The sequence below is a fragment of the Rutidosis leptorrhynchoides genome, chromosome 3 (assembly GCF_046630445.1).
Source record: "Rutidosis leptorrhynchoides isolate AG116_Rl617_1_P2 chromosome 3, CSIRO_AGI_Rlap_v1, whole genome shotgun sequence".
In the NCBI taxonomy this organism is placed as follows: Eukaryota; Viridiplantae; Streptophyta; class Magnoliopsida; order Asterales; family Asteraceae; genus Rutidosis; species Rutidosis leptorrhynchoides.
Genome location: NC_092335.1, coordinates 474,259,590 through 474,275,608, shown reverse-complemented (window position 1 = coordinate 474,275,608; position 16,019 = coordinate 474,259,590). Strand labels below are relative to the sequence as shown.

General features: G+C 38.3%; 1 protein-coding gene across 1 annotated transcript; it reads left to right on the top strand.

Moving 5' to 3' along the window:
* Nucleotides 1-9,607: 9,607 nt before the first annotated feature.
* Nucleotides 9,608-16,019, top strand: LOC139898127 (uncharacterized). Its single transcript, XM_071880834.1, has 8 exons — nt 9,608-10,194; nt 10,262-10,387; nt 10,480-10,677; nt 10,995-11,222; nt 11,309-12,415; nt 12,835-13,116; nt 14,062-14,527; nt 14,856-16,019. Exons 1-8 carry the CDS (start codon nt 9,655-9,657, stop codon nt 15,707-15,709), a joined length of 3,801 nt encoding a protein of 1,266 aa, XP_071736935.1. The 5' UTR covers nt 9,608-9,654; the 3' UTR covers nt 15,710-16,019.

Sequence of the window (16,019 nt, the reverse complement as noted above, 5' to 3'; positions counted from 1 at the left end):
AGTTGTATTGTATGTTTCGTTACCTTCAAAACGGCATATCATATGTATAAATTGGATTCCCGAATCATGAAATGCGTTTTTAGAACTTGAAGCTTTGATTATAAACAATTAACGATCATTTGATGAGGTTTTTGTTGTTGTAAATGATAAACTCGATTGATGATATGTGGTTAGTTGTATCCTTTGTCAAAATACTTTCCCGATGATATAGGATACATGTTTTGATTGTTTGCGGGTCATAAATTGGGATTGTTTGAGTTTTGGTTCGTGCATTTCTTTGTTGCAGCAAAACAGGGCCTGGATACAGACCTGGACGCCGTCCAGATTCTTGGACGCCGTCCAGACCTTCAGACTTGGATGCCGTCCAGTCTTTTAGACGCCGTCCAGGACTTCAATACTGGACGCCGTCCAGCCATTTTGGACGCCGTCCAGATGGCCTATCAGGTGCTGTCCAATTTGGTCGTTTTTCGATTAATTCTAACTATGCTACGCACCTCCGATTAACATGAAACTTGACTAACATGCTTATATATGATTAAAAACCTCAGAAAAATAGTTCAGGACCCGACCCGAACGTGTTGACTTTTTCGTTGACTTTGACCCGACCAAGTTTGACTTATAGCCAAACTTAACCGAATACTTATGCAATCTCTCTAACTTGCTTCTATACTTGTATCTTGCATGAAACTTGACAATTTGATTCACATGCTACTTAATCGAGTCGTAACGAGCCATAGGACTAACTGAACATCCTTGACCAATCGCGTTTACCATTATTGATACAACTTACTTGTTTAGGTCAAGGCTAAGCAACTTTCATGCACACGTTTACTTTGTGAAGTACTTTTATACTCGTGCACTCGAGGTGAGATCATAGTCCCACTTTTTCAACAATTTTTATATTTTTAAATGGTGGGCTGAGAAACATATACGTTACATACTTATATACATTTCATATGTATATATACCTTTCATACTTTTATACATCGAACACGAATACGAATACAAAGATACGGACGAGTTTGAACGAAAACCCTCAATTCAATTATCATTAATTACATCAGATGGTGTAAGTGAGACTATGTTGTGTGGATCCATACGGGTTTGACTAACCCTCATTCGGACGGTTCGCTACCGTTAAGCGAATGAAATATATTCTGGTACGGTGTATGTTCTAACACTTTTATGTTGAGGTAAATGATACGGTTAAGCTTTGATAATTGGGTGCTCAGTAAACAACAATACTTATGGAATTCAAACGATTCGGAAAATCGACTTATACTATAACTTGTGGTTCAACTTATTTTACTTACATACTCATTTACTAAACCTATGATTTCACCAACGTTTTCGTTGACAGATTCTCTATGTTTTCTCAGGTCCCTGAATGCTATATGATACATGCTTCCGCACTCTTTTTGATACTTGCTTGGATGTTGAGTATACATGCATATTTGGAGCCCTTGACTTGCTTTTAAATTGTGTCGCATAGGTTTCAATTGTACGTTAAACATTGTAATGTAACTAGTCGTTGAACTACTTTTGTAAACTTGAAACGTCCTTTACATTTGAAATGAATGCGACATATTTTTGGTCAAACGTCATCTTAAGGACTTATGACCACGTAACGGGACCTAAGTAGACGGCGCCGTCAATGACGATTTTGTCGGGTCGCTACAGATGGTATCAGAGCGTTGGTTGTAGGGATTTAGAGTTCATTGGTGTCGACCCTGAGTCATAGGGTACATTAGTGAATCTAGACTACAACCGGCATATAGACTGAAGTAGGAACTACTTGACTATTTGTGCATTATACTTGAACTCTCCTATCATATCTAACTCTTATTCAATCTTGATATCACGTTGTTAAATTTGATTGACACGCCACCTTGACTTTATGAAGTAATGTTAAATGCACATGTGAATCAGGGTAATATAATTTCCGGGATTATATTACGGTGGTTCACATGGACGTTCTGACATTATGACATAAAGAATTTAAGGCGGGTTAAGGAAATTTTCTCTTTATCCTTATTCCATATCACGGTTGGTATTATTGAGAATACTAATCAACGATATTCTTGTGTCTTGAAGGAACAATGGCTCGTCGACGCGCTCCTCCCGAAACTCCCGAACAAGCTCTACAACGAATGATAGCCACTGCCGTAGATGCGGCCATGGCCGGTCACTCTTCCAACAACAATAACAATAACAACAATCACAACAACAACAACAATGGAGCCGGTAATTCAAACGAAGGGTGCTCCTATAAGAACTTCATGGGGTGCAAACCTCACACTTTTGATGGAACCGGGGGACCGGTCGTGCTCACCCGATGGTTTGAGCAAACGGAAGCCGTCTTTAGCATAAGCGGTTGTCGGGACCAAGACAAGGTCAGATTTTCCACTCACACCTTCGCCGGTATCGCTCTCACATGGTGGAATACGTATGTACAATCGGTGGGTATCCACGAAGCCCACGCTCTCTCTTGGGTCGACTTAAGAGGAAAGATGATCACCGAATACTTCCCGCGCGAAGAGACCCGCAAGCTTGAACACGAGCTAAGAACTTTAAAAGCGGTCGGGAATGACCTAAAGGCCTATAATCAACGATTTTCTGAGCTAGCCTTGATGTGCCCAAATCTCGTGAGTACCGAGTCTCTAAGGGTTGAGCTTTACATGGATGGTCTTCCTAAGAGCATCAAACAAGGAGTAATGTCATCCAAACCCGCTAATCACCAAGAGGCTTTGAATATGGCCCACCAATTGATCGAAACGGTGGACGAAATTGAGGTGTCGGCATATAAAGCCGAGGATAAGTCGGGTGGCAACAAAAGAAAATGAGAAGCCCCCGAATTGAGCAACTACAACAACAACCCCGCCAAGAAGCCTTTCACCTCCAACGACAAGAAAGGCTATGCCGAAAGTCTACCATCTTGCAACAAGTGCCACAAACATCATTATGGCGAATGTAGCAAACCATTTTGCAACAAATGCCGCAACCGTCATTATGGTGAATGTGGTAAGTTAACTTGCCACCGGTGCCAAGGAAGTGGTCATACGGCCAACGATTGTAGGAGTGTCGCCCCCGTCGCCCAAAAGGAGCCCAATGCACACCGGACGGGCGTTTGTTTCGAATGTGGCCAACCGGGTCATTTTAAGAATGCGTGCCCGGAGAAGAAGACAAACCCCAATACACGCGGCCGAGCTTTCAACATTAACACCGAGGAAGCCCGAGATGACAACTAGTCACGGGTACGTTTCTTCTCAACAACCCTTATATTTCATGTTTATTCAATTCGGGTACCGTTAGACGTTTTATAACCAACGCCTTGACTCGTACTCTTTGCACACCACCATATCCCCTAGACACTACCTATGCCATTCAAGTGACCGACGGAAAACTATTACGTTAAACTTTTTGGGTGGAGAATTTGAATTTTGACTTGACACCTATAGAACTAGGGAACTCAAAACCTATTCGTTAAGAAGAAAATGATCCCTTACATGTGTATAGATTATCGTGAACTAAATAATTTCCGGTTAAGAACCGATATTCTCTTTCCCGTACCGATGACCTCTTGATCAATCACAAGAATTCCGTGTGTATTCCAAAATCGACCCCCATTCCGGTTATCTCCAAAACGGTTTTCAAAATTCGTTACGATAGTTATGAATTTCTTATAGTGTCATTCAGTTTAACAAAGGCTTCATCCGTATTCATAGGCCTGATGGGTCTCATATGTAAACTTATCTAGACAGATCCGTCATCATATTCATAGGTGATGTTTTAACCTATTCAATTCAAGCAAAGAAGAAAACGAACAACATCTTTGTCTTACGCTTGAACTCTTGAGGAAAGAGCAACTCTATACCAAAATCTCCAAGTGTGAACTTTGGTTAAACAAAGTCCAATTTCTAGACCATGTTGTTAGTGGTCAGGGTATTACAATAAATCTCGCAATCGAAGCCACAAGTAATCGGGAAACCCTCACAACTCTGACTTGTATTCGTAAAATCTTAGATCTCGCTGGTTGTTACCGAAGATTCATTTCCGACTTCTTCTCGCGTTGTACGATCTTTATCCTCGTTAACTCACTAAGGGAAATTTAAACCTCTCCACTCCCGGACCTTGACCGTGATTATCCACACCAACTTTGCTAGCTAAATTCGTATAGCACAAGATGGAACCAAAAATGGAAATATTTCTACTTGAACGCCGGAAAGGCATACTCTCTCGACTCGAAATCAAGTAAACTGAAATTCGTCATTTTACACGAAGAATTTGAGTACTTAATTATGGATTCAATCAACCTTCTCGTCATCACGTACCACATTACATAACTCTGTTATTTCACCGTTACCGTCTAGTATTACTACTCAACTCCGAACTATACAACTACGTGTACTATCTCGTTTCCCACCCCGTCTCAACATTTGACCACTAGATGCGCGATGTGGCTACCTCAAGACGTAAACTCATCCTGTTCTAAGTTCTCATTTCACTCCTATCTTTTCGCTCGTACTTCCGTATAAGGAAACCTTTATATCTAAATCCTCAACGAAGAGAGAGACTCTTCATGTATTACTAGTATTCACCACGAGGGGGGGGAATGGCCCAGACGAACACTTTCAGTAGCCGATAAGAAACTTGTCCCAACAGACGCTTTCGAGCCCTAACTAACTTGTTCGAACATATCTTAATAAATTCTATTCCAACACGGTGTATCATTGTCAATTATCCCGGATCGAAAATACTCGTTACACATCTTGTTTACAAGAAGCCTTCGGAACACGTTTAGACGTGAGTACTGCGTATCTTCCACAAACAGACGAGCCAAGCAAACGAACAATTTACATCTTGGAAAGACATATTACAAACTGGTATTGTCACCTTTAGTTGATCCCTCTTACAACAGTAGTCACCACTCGCGTGTTAACGCGCACTTTTCGAAACTTTATATAACCACAAATGTTGTTCTCCTATTCGTTGGACCGAAGTAGGTGACAAGCAAATCATCAGATCCGAAATCATTCAAGAAATGACCTTTGAAATAGTTCAAGTCCGAGAAGAGCTCAAGACGGCCCGTGGTCGCCAAAGGAGTTATACCAATGTTAGATGAAAATCTCTCAAATTTAAAGTCAGTAACCGTGTGATATTGAAAACCACACCTTGGAAAGGTGTAATCCGTTTTGGGAAATCGAGGAAAGTTATATCCGCAATATTGATCCTTTTGAAATCTTGGGGCGTATTGGAACCGCTTCCTACCGTTTAGAATTTCCGACTCAATTAAGTTTCCGTTTACCTTACGTTCCATGTAACAAACTTAGATACGTTTCCTGCGGAACAGGAACGTGCTATCCTTCTAGATAAACTTACTATTGATGACAACTCCTCTTCGTAGAAAGACCGGTTGAAATTGTGGATCGTAAAACCAAGCCTTAATACAATGTAAAACCCCGACTGTCCAAATTCGTGGGAATGCTCAAGGACGTATCTTCACTCATTCATAGCATTGACAATGCAAGGTCTCAAGGAAGAGACATAGACTATTACTTCCAACTAAATTTCGGGACGAAATTTCTTTTAAGGTGTGGGTAATGTAACATCCCGCATTTTTTCGTTAAATTATTTTAACGCCCGTCTTTTTATTTTAATAATATCTTCCGTATATAGATTCGTATCCTTCGTTAGCTAACGTTCTTAATATTTTTCGTTATTGAATTATAACAATTCCCGTTTACTCTCGCTTATTTAAGATATTCGTTCGATTAAATCACGTACCCGCTTTTAAACTCGAGGGACTAAAATTGACACGGGGCAAACTAGTTGACTAGGTCAACTAGTCCACCCCAATCACCACCATTCAGTCATCTCCATCTCTCTCTCTTTCTCTCTAGCAAGAACACACACACATTTACCAAATTCATTCAATCATCATCTAAATCCGATCTAGGAGGCTTACAACAAAATAAATTACATATTCGTGATCCTCTCTTCATCCTCTTCATTTTGGTACCAACTTCATCTCGTTTGGGTAACATTTCTAAAACTCTAGATTTCTCTAAATTCGTGTTTTTGACTTGAAATGGTGTTAGTTAGTGTCTATGGCTCATTGTGATGTCGTGTATGTAATTTGTATGCTCGATCTTGTTATTTGGTGTAACTAGCATGAACACTTGAAATGGGTTAGTTTAATCTTTGATTTTGATTGATTAAATGTTGTTAGATGTTAAACCCATTGTGTTAAAAGTGTTACTAGCATCGTTAGTTTCGTTTTGGTATGTTGGATGATATGAAAACCTTGCGTTAACATGATTATTGATTTTGTGATTCTTAATTAGGGTTTGATGAACCTTAAAATGAACTTTTGATGATTTGAATGCCATGAAACATTTTTAGTAAGTGTTTAGTTGTATTGTATGTTTCGTTACCTTCAAAACGGCATATCATATGTATAAATTGGATTCCCGAATCATGAAATGCGTTTTTAGAACTTGAAGCTTTGATTATAAACAATTAACGATCATTTGATGAGGTTTTTGTTGTTGTAAATGATAAACTCGATTGATGATATGTGGTTAGTTGTATCCTTTGTCAAAATACTTTCCCGATGATATAGGATACATGTTTTGATTGTTTGCGGGTCATAAATTGGGATTGTTTGAGTTTTGGTTCGTGCATTTCTTTGTTGCAGCAAAACAGGGCCTGGATACAGACCTGGACGCCGTCCAGACCTTCAGACTTGGACGCCGTCCAGGACTTCAATACTGGACGCCGTCCAGCCATTTTGGACGCCGTCCAGATGGCCTATCAGGTGCTGTCCAATTTGGTCATTTTTCGATTAATTCTAACTATGCTACGCACCTCCGATTAACATGAAACTTGACTAACATGCTTATATATGATTAAAAACCTCAGAAAAATAGTTCGGGACCCGACCCGAATGTGTTGACTTTTTCGTTGACTTTGACCCGACCAAGTTTGACTTATAGCCAAACTTAACCGAATACTTATGCAATCTCTCTAACTTGCTTCTATACTTGTATCTTGCATGAAACTTGACAATTTGATTCACATGCTACTTAATCGAGTCGTAACGAGCCATAGGACTAACTGAACATCCTTGACCAATCGCGTTTACCATTATTGATACAACTTACTTGTTTAGGTCAAGGCTAAGCAACTTTCATGCACACGTTTACTTTGTGAAGTACTTTTATACTCGTGCACTCGAGGTGAGACCATAGTCCCACTTTTTCAACAACTTTTATATTTTTAAATGGTGGGCTGAGAAACATATACGTTACATACTTATATACATTTCATATGTATATATACCTTTCATACTTTTATACATCGAACACGAATACGAATACAAAGATACGGACGATTTTGAACGAAAACTCTCAATTCAATTATCATTAATTACATCAGATGGGGTAAGCGAGACTATGTTGTGTGGATCCATACGGGTTTGACTAACCCTCATTCGGACGGTTCGCTACCGTTAAGCGAATGAAATATATTCTGGTACGGTGTATGTTCTAACACTTTTATGCTGAGGTAAATGATACGGTTAAGCTTTGATAATTGGGTGCTCGGTAAACAACAATACTTATGGAATTCAAACGATTCGGAAAATCGACTTATACTATAACTTGTGGTTCAACTTATTTTACTTACATACTCATTTACTAAACCTATGATTTCACCAACGTTTTCGTTGACAGATTCTCTATGTTTTCTCAGGTCCCTGAATGCTATATGATACATGCTTCCGCACTCTTTTTGATACTTGCTTGGATGTCGAGTATACATGCATATTTGGAGCCCTTGACTTGCTTTTAAATTGTGTCGCATAGGTTTCAATTGTACGTTAAACATTGTAATGTAACTAGTCGTTGAACTACTTTTGTAAACTTGAAACGTCCTTTACATTTGAAATGAATGCGACATATTTTTGGTCAAACGTCATCTTACCACGTAACGGGACCTAAGTAGACGGCGCCGTCAATGACGATTTTGTCGGGTCGCTACAAGGTAGACTCTGAAGTAGAAGTTCAGCACGTTCTTTTAGCTCTATATTACAACTCAATGAAGCGAGTTGAGAAATAGAGTATTTAAGCTATTAATGTGCTCAATCACTGAAGTGGATTCACTCATGCGTAAAGCATAGAGTTTCCTTTTTAGGAATATCTTGTTGTGGAGTGATTTGGTCTCGTACAATTTTAAGAGGTGATCCCAAATCTCTTTCGCCGTCTTCTTTTCATCGGTACTAGACAAAACGTCATCTGCCAGTGCCAGATGAAGATTTGCGATAGCCTGGCTGTCCATCTCTTCCCATTTTTCATCAGTGACTTCGGCGGACCGTCCACTGATGGCTGCCAAACACTTATCCTTGCTCAGGATAGCTTTCATCTTTAGTTTCCATAACGAGAAGTTACTCCCGATGAACTTTTCAATTTCAAATTTCGTAGACATTGCTATAATTACAATCTTCATTTCGACAATACTATTTTTACGAGAAATAGTACCGGAGAACTTTTATCGAGTGAAAATAATCTTACTTATTTTTTGATGTGGACGATCCACTCCCGTGGTAATCACAGAGCATATGATAAGTAGATTAATAACACTAGATATTAGACCTTAGCTCTTGATACCACTTGTTGAGAAAAACGACACCGAATTATAGCAAACCGTTAGTAATAATTGAAATAGTGACAATAAAGAGACACCGAGATTTAACGTGGAAAATCCCAATAGGGTAATAACCACGGGCAAGGAAATAAACGTTTCACTAATAAGAATAATAGGAATTACACTTCTCTCTAATTACAAGGATAAACACAAATCTTTATATCTCTTATAATTAGGAGACTAACACTCAGTAACTCTCTATTAACTCTTTTATACATAAGATTGAAGAAGTATTTTGGGATGATTTTTGAAGCTTGTATATGGTTCTATTTATAGTAGCAAATAATGTGGTAGGTGAGTGAGGAGGTTTACCAAGTCTAATTTGTCTACTACAAATTGTAGGCACCAAACAATTCTTATTTTCAGGTGTGGTGTTTGACTACTGCATTTAACATCCACCACCCATCTACCATATTTGACAATTATATGTTATATGTATATAACACACAAATTTTGATCTAAACATACCATTTATCATACCCAGTTTCCACCGATGATATATTTGATCAGCAAAAAGAGAGATTATCGAATGATAAAATTTTACCATCGTATATGTTCTTCTATTCCTAAACCTTGTTAGTTTCTGTCAAAATTAGAACTTTTTGAAAAAGAAGGGGTGAAAGTGTAACATTTAAAATATAACACAGCGGCGGTTGTAAACCTAGGGCATCTACGTCATTGCCGAATAATATCATCTGTGTCAATATTACAAAACATAATCCGTTAAATAAATTAGGGTTTAGCAAAACCCTAACGCTTTCGGTATAACAATATAAGCGCAAATTAGGTTTGTATCCTGTATCTATATAGTCAATCAATTCAATTCTTATATTATATTGCGTTAATTAGCTCGATTTTGTATCTACAATCTCTGTATTTAATATATCCTTTTTTGTTTTTAATTTGATTCGATACAGATACTGTTGAAGTTAGGCTTTTTTGTACGGAATAATGGGTAGTAAAAGAAGGAGCTCTGATAGTGTAGAAATAGATAACAACAAAAGCTCAGATGATAAAAAGTCAAGTGAGCATTCAAGGAAGAAAGTAAAAAAGAATGAAGGAGAAGTAGAAAACTCTAAAAGCAATGATGTTAGTTTGAATGGTGTTAAGCCAATGGAAAGGAAGAAAAAAAGAAAAGCTTTAGATAAAGAGAAACATAAGAGAGATGATAACAGTGAGGTGAAACCGAAAATGGTGAGTTTGGAGTTTAAGGATGTTGAAAACAGGGTAAGTGGTGGTGGTATGCCTGAGTTTCATATAGGTGTGTTTAAGGATTTGGGGGCGGTTGATGTCGATGTTCGGGCGGCTGCTGCAGAAACGTTGGTGACGGAGTTGCAGGCGGTTCAGAAGGCGTATGATGCGATGGACAAGATGGATGTTGAAGGTGGATTGAAGTTGGAAGCTGAGAAAGATGATGGGTTAAATGATTGTGCACCGTCTGTGAGATACGCTGTGAGAAGGCTTATTCGTGGTGTTTCGTCCTCTCGAGAGGTACCTTAGTTTAGTTTCGAGGCGTTAATGTTTATGATTTTCTAAATATGTGGGCGTTTATTTGCAGTGTGCAAGACAAGGATTTGCATTGGGTTTGACTTTGTTGGTTGGTGCGGTTCCTAATATTGCGTTGGACTCACTTCTGAAACTAATTGTTGACTCATTGGAAGTTTCATCTTCTATGAAGGGTCAGGTTGGTTATTCAACTTTTTGTAAGTTTTTGGCAATGACTTTGGCAGGTGTTACGTTTCTGAAGTTTGGTGTTTTTTTTTTAATGGTGTACAGGAGATCAAAGATTGTCTTTTAGGTCGTTTGTTTGCTTATGGTTCTCTTGTACGATCGGGAAAACTAACTCTAGAAAGTGTTTCTGATAAGTCCCCGGAGATTATCAAGGAATTTACGACCTCTGTCATTTCGTTGGCTGCCAAGAAACGATACCTTCAGGAGCCTGCTGTTATGGTTATTCTGCAACTGATCGAAAAGGTACTCAATAGTTAATAATTTGAAGGATGGAACGAAGTATTTACACTCTTAATAATATTACTGTGTTAGTTGGTAATAGGGGACATGCTTCAGTTTGATAGTGTCACATTTATACAAGTTAGGTAATTTGGTGCTTGTTAAGTTAACTGAGAAATAAAAAGAATACTTATGTTTTCAAGTTCTGGTATATAATCACTAAATGCAGTTAAAGTGTAGCAAACCGTGCTTATGATTATTCGACTTGTTGCTTTAGTAAGCTATTTGATCTGTAATACTATTTGCACAATTGTTGCATACTGAATCTATATGGATTGCAGTTACCCGTTGAAGTTGTTATAAACCAAGTGCTTGAATCTCCAAGTCTTCGCGAATGGTTTGAATCCGCCATCGAATCTGCAAATCCCGATGCTTTATTGCTTGCTATTAAGCTCAGAGAAAAAGTAGCAACCGACAACAAATCGTTCGGAAACCTCTTACCCGATCCATACAGTCCCAACTCATTGTTTTCTGCCATCCATCTATCCTCTATCGCAAATTGCTTAAAGGTAACATTATTACTTGTCTTTGCCTAACGTTTTTATTCATCTATTTGTACAGTACAAGTATTTTATGCACAATAGTTGTTTTACAGGAGTCCACATTTTGTCAGCCTCGAGTCCATGGTATATGGCCAGTTTTGTTAAACATTCTATTACCAGACATGCCACCTCAGCAGGCTGAGTTGGCAACTGGGTTAAAAAAGAACAAAAAGAACCGCAAATCTAATTCTGTTGATGAAGATATCCAGAAAAATTTACAAAATTTCTGGAATATTATTATTGAAGGATCACTTCTTTTGTCATCACACGATCGTAAACACTTGGTATTCGATATCATACTTTTGGCCCTACCGAAACTACCCGTATCTTGCGTCCCGATTGTTTTTTCGTTCAAAATCGTTCAGTGTTTAATCGATATACTCTCGACAAAAGATTCATGGTTGTATAAAATCGCGAACGATTTTCTTTCGAAATTGTCAAGCTTTGATGACGGTAAACGGGTGGCGATTATTATGTCCTTACAAAAACATAGTAACTGGAAATTTGATTCCGTTACAAGGACTAAAACCGTTAGAGAATTAACGTCAGGGTTTGATACTGAATCCGGCTGCATGCTTTTCATTCAAAACGTGATAGACTCGTTTCTTGACTTTACATCTGCTACCGAAGAGCCGTCTGACCAAAGTCAAACAACAGACGATAATTCAGAAATTGGGTCAGTTGAAGAAAAAGGCTTCGTTGAAACACATGGGACTTTAGATATTTTAAGAAGTTGGGTTATAGATTCTATTACAAACGTTTTGAAACGTACAAAGCTCGATAACGAAGAAAAGTTTCGTGTTCAAAAAGAAATATTGAAGTTTTTGTCTGTTCAGGGTTTGTTTTCTTCGTCTCTGGGGACCGAAGTGACGTCTTTTGAATTACAAGAAAAGTTTAGATGGCCGAAAGTTGCTACTTCAAGTACTCTTTGTAGGATGTGTATCGAACAACTGCAATTATTGTTGGCAAATGCTCAAAAAGGAGAGGGCCCACATGTTGTAACAAGTGGGCTTGAAGCCAATGATCTCGGTTCTTATTTCATGCGGTTTGTTAGTGTATTACACAATATTCCATCTGTATCTTTCTTTAGGTCATTAAATGATGAAGATGAAAAGGTGTTCAAAAACTTGCAAGCAATGGAAACTCATCTTTCCACAGAGGTAATATATACTGCAACTTTTTCCAAGAATTTTTTTATATCTTTAATGGAATCTCAGGTTTACACAGTGGTGCATAAAACCACTGTTGTAAAAGTCGGTCGATACATCAGTTTCGGGACTATCTTGTTCTGACTCGTCCAAAAACGTCTTATAAGTCTGTCAATGCAAAAAAAGTCGGGTCAAAGTCGACCGAGTCGGTCAAAGTTGGTCTAAGTCAAAGTTTGGTGAAAAAAATTATATCTTTTAAAATTAGATTTTGTTTCATATATCTGTGTTTGAATTATTAATGTTTTATGTTTGAAGTATTTATGTTTAATAATAATATATTTATTTATTACACAGTCAACGTTGGTCAACACCCGACTCACGACATTTACAACCGTGCATATAACTAACTTTCAACTGGCAAATGATTTCAGGAAAGGAATTGTGGAATGAGTGCAAATGCTAACAGATTGCATTCTTTGAGGTACTTACTCATTCAGTTGTTGCTACAACTTTTACTCAGACCAGGCGAATTCTCTGAAGCTGCATCTGAAATGATAATATGCTGCAAAAAGTTTTTCCCGTCACCCGATCTTATTGATTCAGACGAAGAACCAGATAGTAGTGAAGCACCTGAATCGATGGATGTATTTGTGGATACGTTGCTCTCGTTGCTTCCACAGTCATCTGCTCCTATGCGTTCAGCCATTGAAACGGTACTTTATTTGGTTCTCTGTTTATGTGCTGTTTATTGCTGTCGTTTTCCTTATGATTGTCTGATTCACAGTGTGCTCAGTTATGCATTGTGGGCTATGTGGTAAAAGTCGGTTGAGTCGGCTGGTGCATTGGTTTGGGGACTGACTCGTTTTGTTTCTCCCAAAAACGACTAAAAAGTCGGTCAACACCAAAAGTTGGGTCAAAGTCTGAGTCGGTCAAAGTTGGTCAGATCTTATATATTTTTTAAAATTGGATTTTGTAGCCTATGTCTATGTTTGTTATACTTATGTTTATGTTTATGTTTGATGTATTTATGTGTAATGTACATGGTTGCAAATGGCGTCCGTTGCGGCGTTTTGGTGACTCGACTCCGTCTCGGTCTTGGTGTCTAATATGTCGGTCAACGGTCAAAGATCGGGTTGGCGAACGCTGGTCAAAAGTAGGAATTTCAGTCGGCCAAATCAATCAAATTTGACGTAGTTTAGTGTTACCTTATTGTATTATATTAGCAGTAATAGCGATTATAGGTACAAACTGGTCAACAAAAGCTTTCTGGATTTAAAATATGTGTATATACATATCTATATATTTAAAAGTCAAAGTCGTCTCGACCCTTTAAGGTCCCGACTGTCTCGAGCTCGTCCCAGGCCTTTTTTCAACCTTGGTAATGTATATATATTGAATTTATTCTTTATTAAAAGTCAACGTTGGTCAACACCCGACTTGTCCCTCTAAAGTCCTGACTGAATCGTCCCGGACTCGCGAGTTTACAACCTTTGACTGTGGGTAAGCATGGTTATTTTTGTGGAAAGAGTGTATCCACCTAATTAAATGGATCTATGTCGATTTGAACATCATGTTGCATATGAAACTCCATGAACGTTTTATAATCTTGTTTCAACAGATATTGTAAGCCATAATGTTCTTGCGTCTTCTTAATGTAGGTTTTCAAGTACTACAGTGATGATGTTACAGATAATGGTCTACTGAGGATGTTGAAGGTTATAAAGAAAGATCTGAAACCAGCTAGACGTCAAGAAACAGATAATGATGGTGATGATGACACAGATGATGACGACGACGATGATGATCTTCTAGATATTGAAGAAGCAGATGAGTCTGATGATGAAGCAGAAACTGGTGATAATACTGGTGATGATGATCTTTTAGAACATTCTGAAGACTCTGAGGGGGGTATTATTGGAAAAGAACCTCGTTATGAAAATTCAGATGATGATGATTCTGATGGTGGAATGGATGATGAAGCTATGTTTCGAATGGATTCGTATCTTGCGCAGATCTTTAAAGAAAAAAGAAACCAAGCGGGTGGCGAAACTGCTCATTCTCAGCTCGTTCTTTTTAAACTTCGTGTTCTTTCGTTGCTGGAAATATACCTTCATGAGAATCAAGGTAAGCCTTATTCTGAATGGTAGTTTTAGATACATCAGTGTTGTAGAACTCGGAATTACTCGGCGAGTACTCGGTCAAACTCGGCCAAAACTCGGGATTACTCGGAAAATTGGTCAAAACTTGGCCAGTTCTCGGGATTACTTAGAAAATTGGTCAAAACTCGGTCAAAATCAGTCGAAGTCAGAGTCAAACTTGGTCAACACTCCCCTAGTTGCCGAGAACTTTCTAGAAATCCCGATTGAGTACACCCCGAATAACGTTTTTCGCAACTGTAAAATACACTAACCGTATATGAGAAAAAGACGTAATCTTTGTTTATGTAATGCAGGCAAACCGTTAGTCTTGAAAGTATTCTCAAATCTGGCTCAGGCGTTTGTGAACCCTAACACGACTGAGGGCAGTGAGCAGCTCGGTGAGCGTATTTGTAAAATCATCGAGCACGAGATACTGAAAGCAAAACAATACCCGAAAGGTGAATCGGTGCAACTATCGATCCTCGAGCCACTTTTGGAAAAGAACTTGAAATTAGCAGCAAAACCGTTCAAGAAAAAGAAAACAGCAATCACCCCATCCAAAAAGAAACAGTCTGTATCTTTTCAACGTTACCGAAAGATTGTTAATCTTGCTCAGAACTCAACGTATTGGATTCTAAAGATTATTGATTCTAGAAGCTTCTCAGAAGCTGAATTAGAACGGGTATTTGATATTTTAAAAAACTCTCTGGTGGGTTATTTTGACGGTAAAAACTCTCATTTGAAACCTCAATTCTTGAAAGAGATATTTAGGAGGTGGTCGTGGGTTCCTCAACGTTTTTTCGGGTTTCTTGTGGAGAAGTGTAGCAGTGCAAAGTCGAAGTTTCGTCAAGTTGAAGCGTTAGATTTAGTTTTGGAAACGTTAAAGCCGTTTGTTTCGGTCAACACAGGTGGAAATAAAGCAGGAAAAAAGATGGTAAAGACTCATATTCCTGAATTGTGTGCTTTGATCAAGGAGCTGTTGGCAAATATGCCTGAAAAGCAAGCAAAAAGGGCCGAAGTACGTAAATTTTGTGGTAAAATCTTTAATATTATAAGCACTCTTGAACTATCCTCACTGTTTCTTAAACGTTTGGAGAAAGATGTTCAATCAATCTGCGCAACTCAAATCGGTAAAGCGTTTCTTGATTTGAAGAATCAAGATAATTAAAGGTACGCGTTGGGCTTTTATTTTGTGGATCTTTTTTTAGTGTTAACTATAAAACTACAGCTTCAGAAATTTAGCTGGAAAGGTGTCTTTCGGTCGAGTGGTATATCGGGGTGATCTTGTGAGTTCTGTGTTGTATTCGATTCACAAGAGACGGGTTTTGGAATCATATAAAATTGATGTTTGGAGTTGGTTAGTTTGTTTTTTGAATTTATATAATTAGAAGTGAAATCATGTATGACTTATGACATTATGTTTTATGTATGCTTTTCAGATTCTTATGTTATTAGATTACATCTCAGTTACTTGTTAA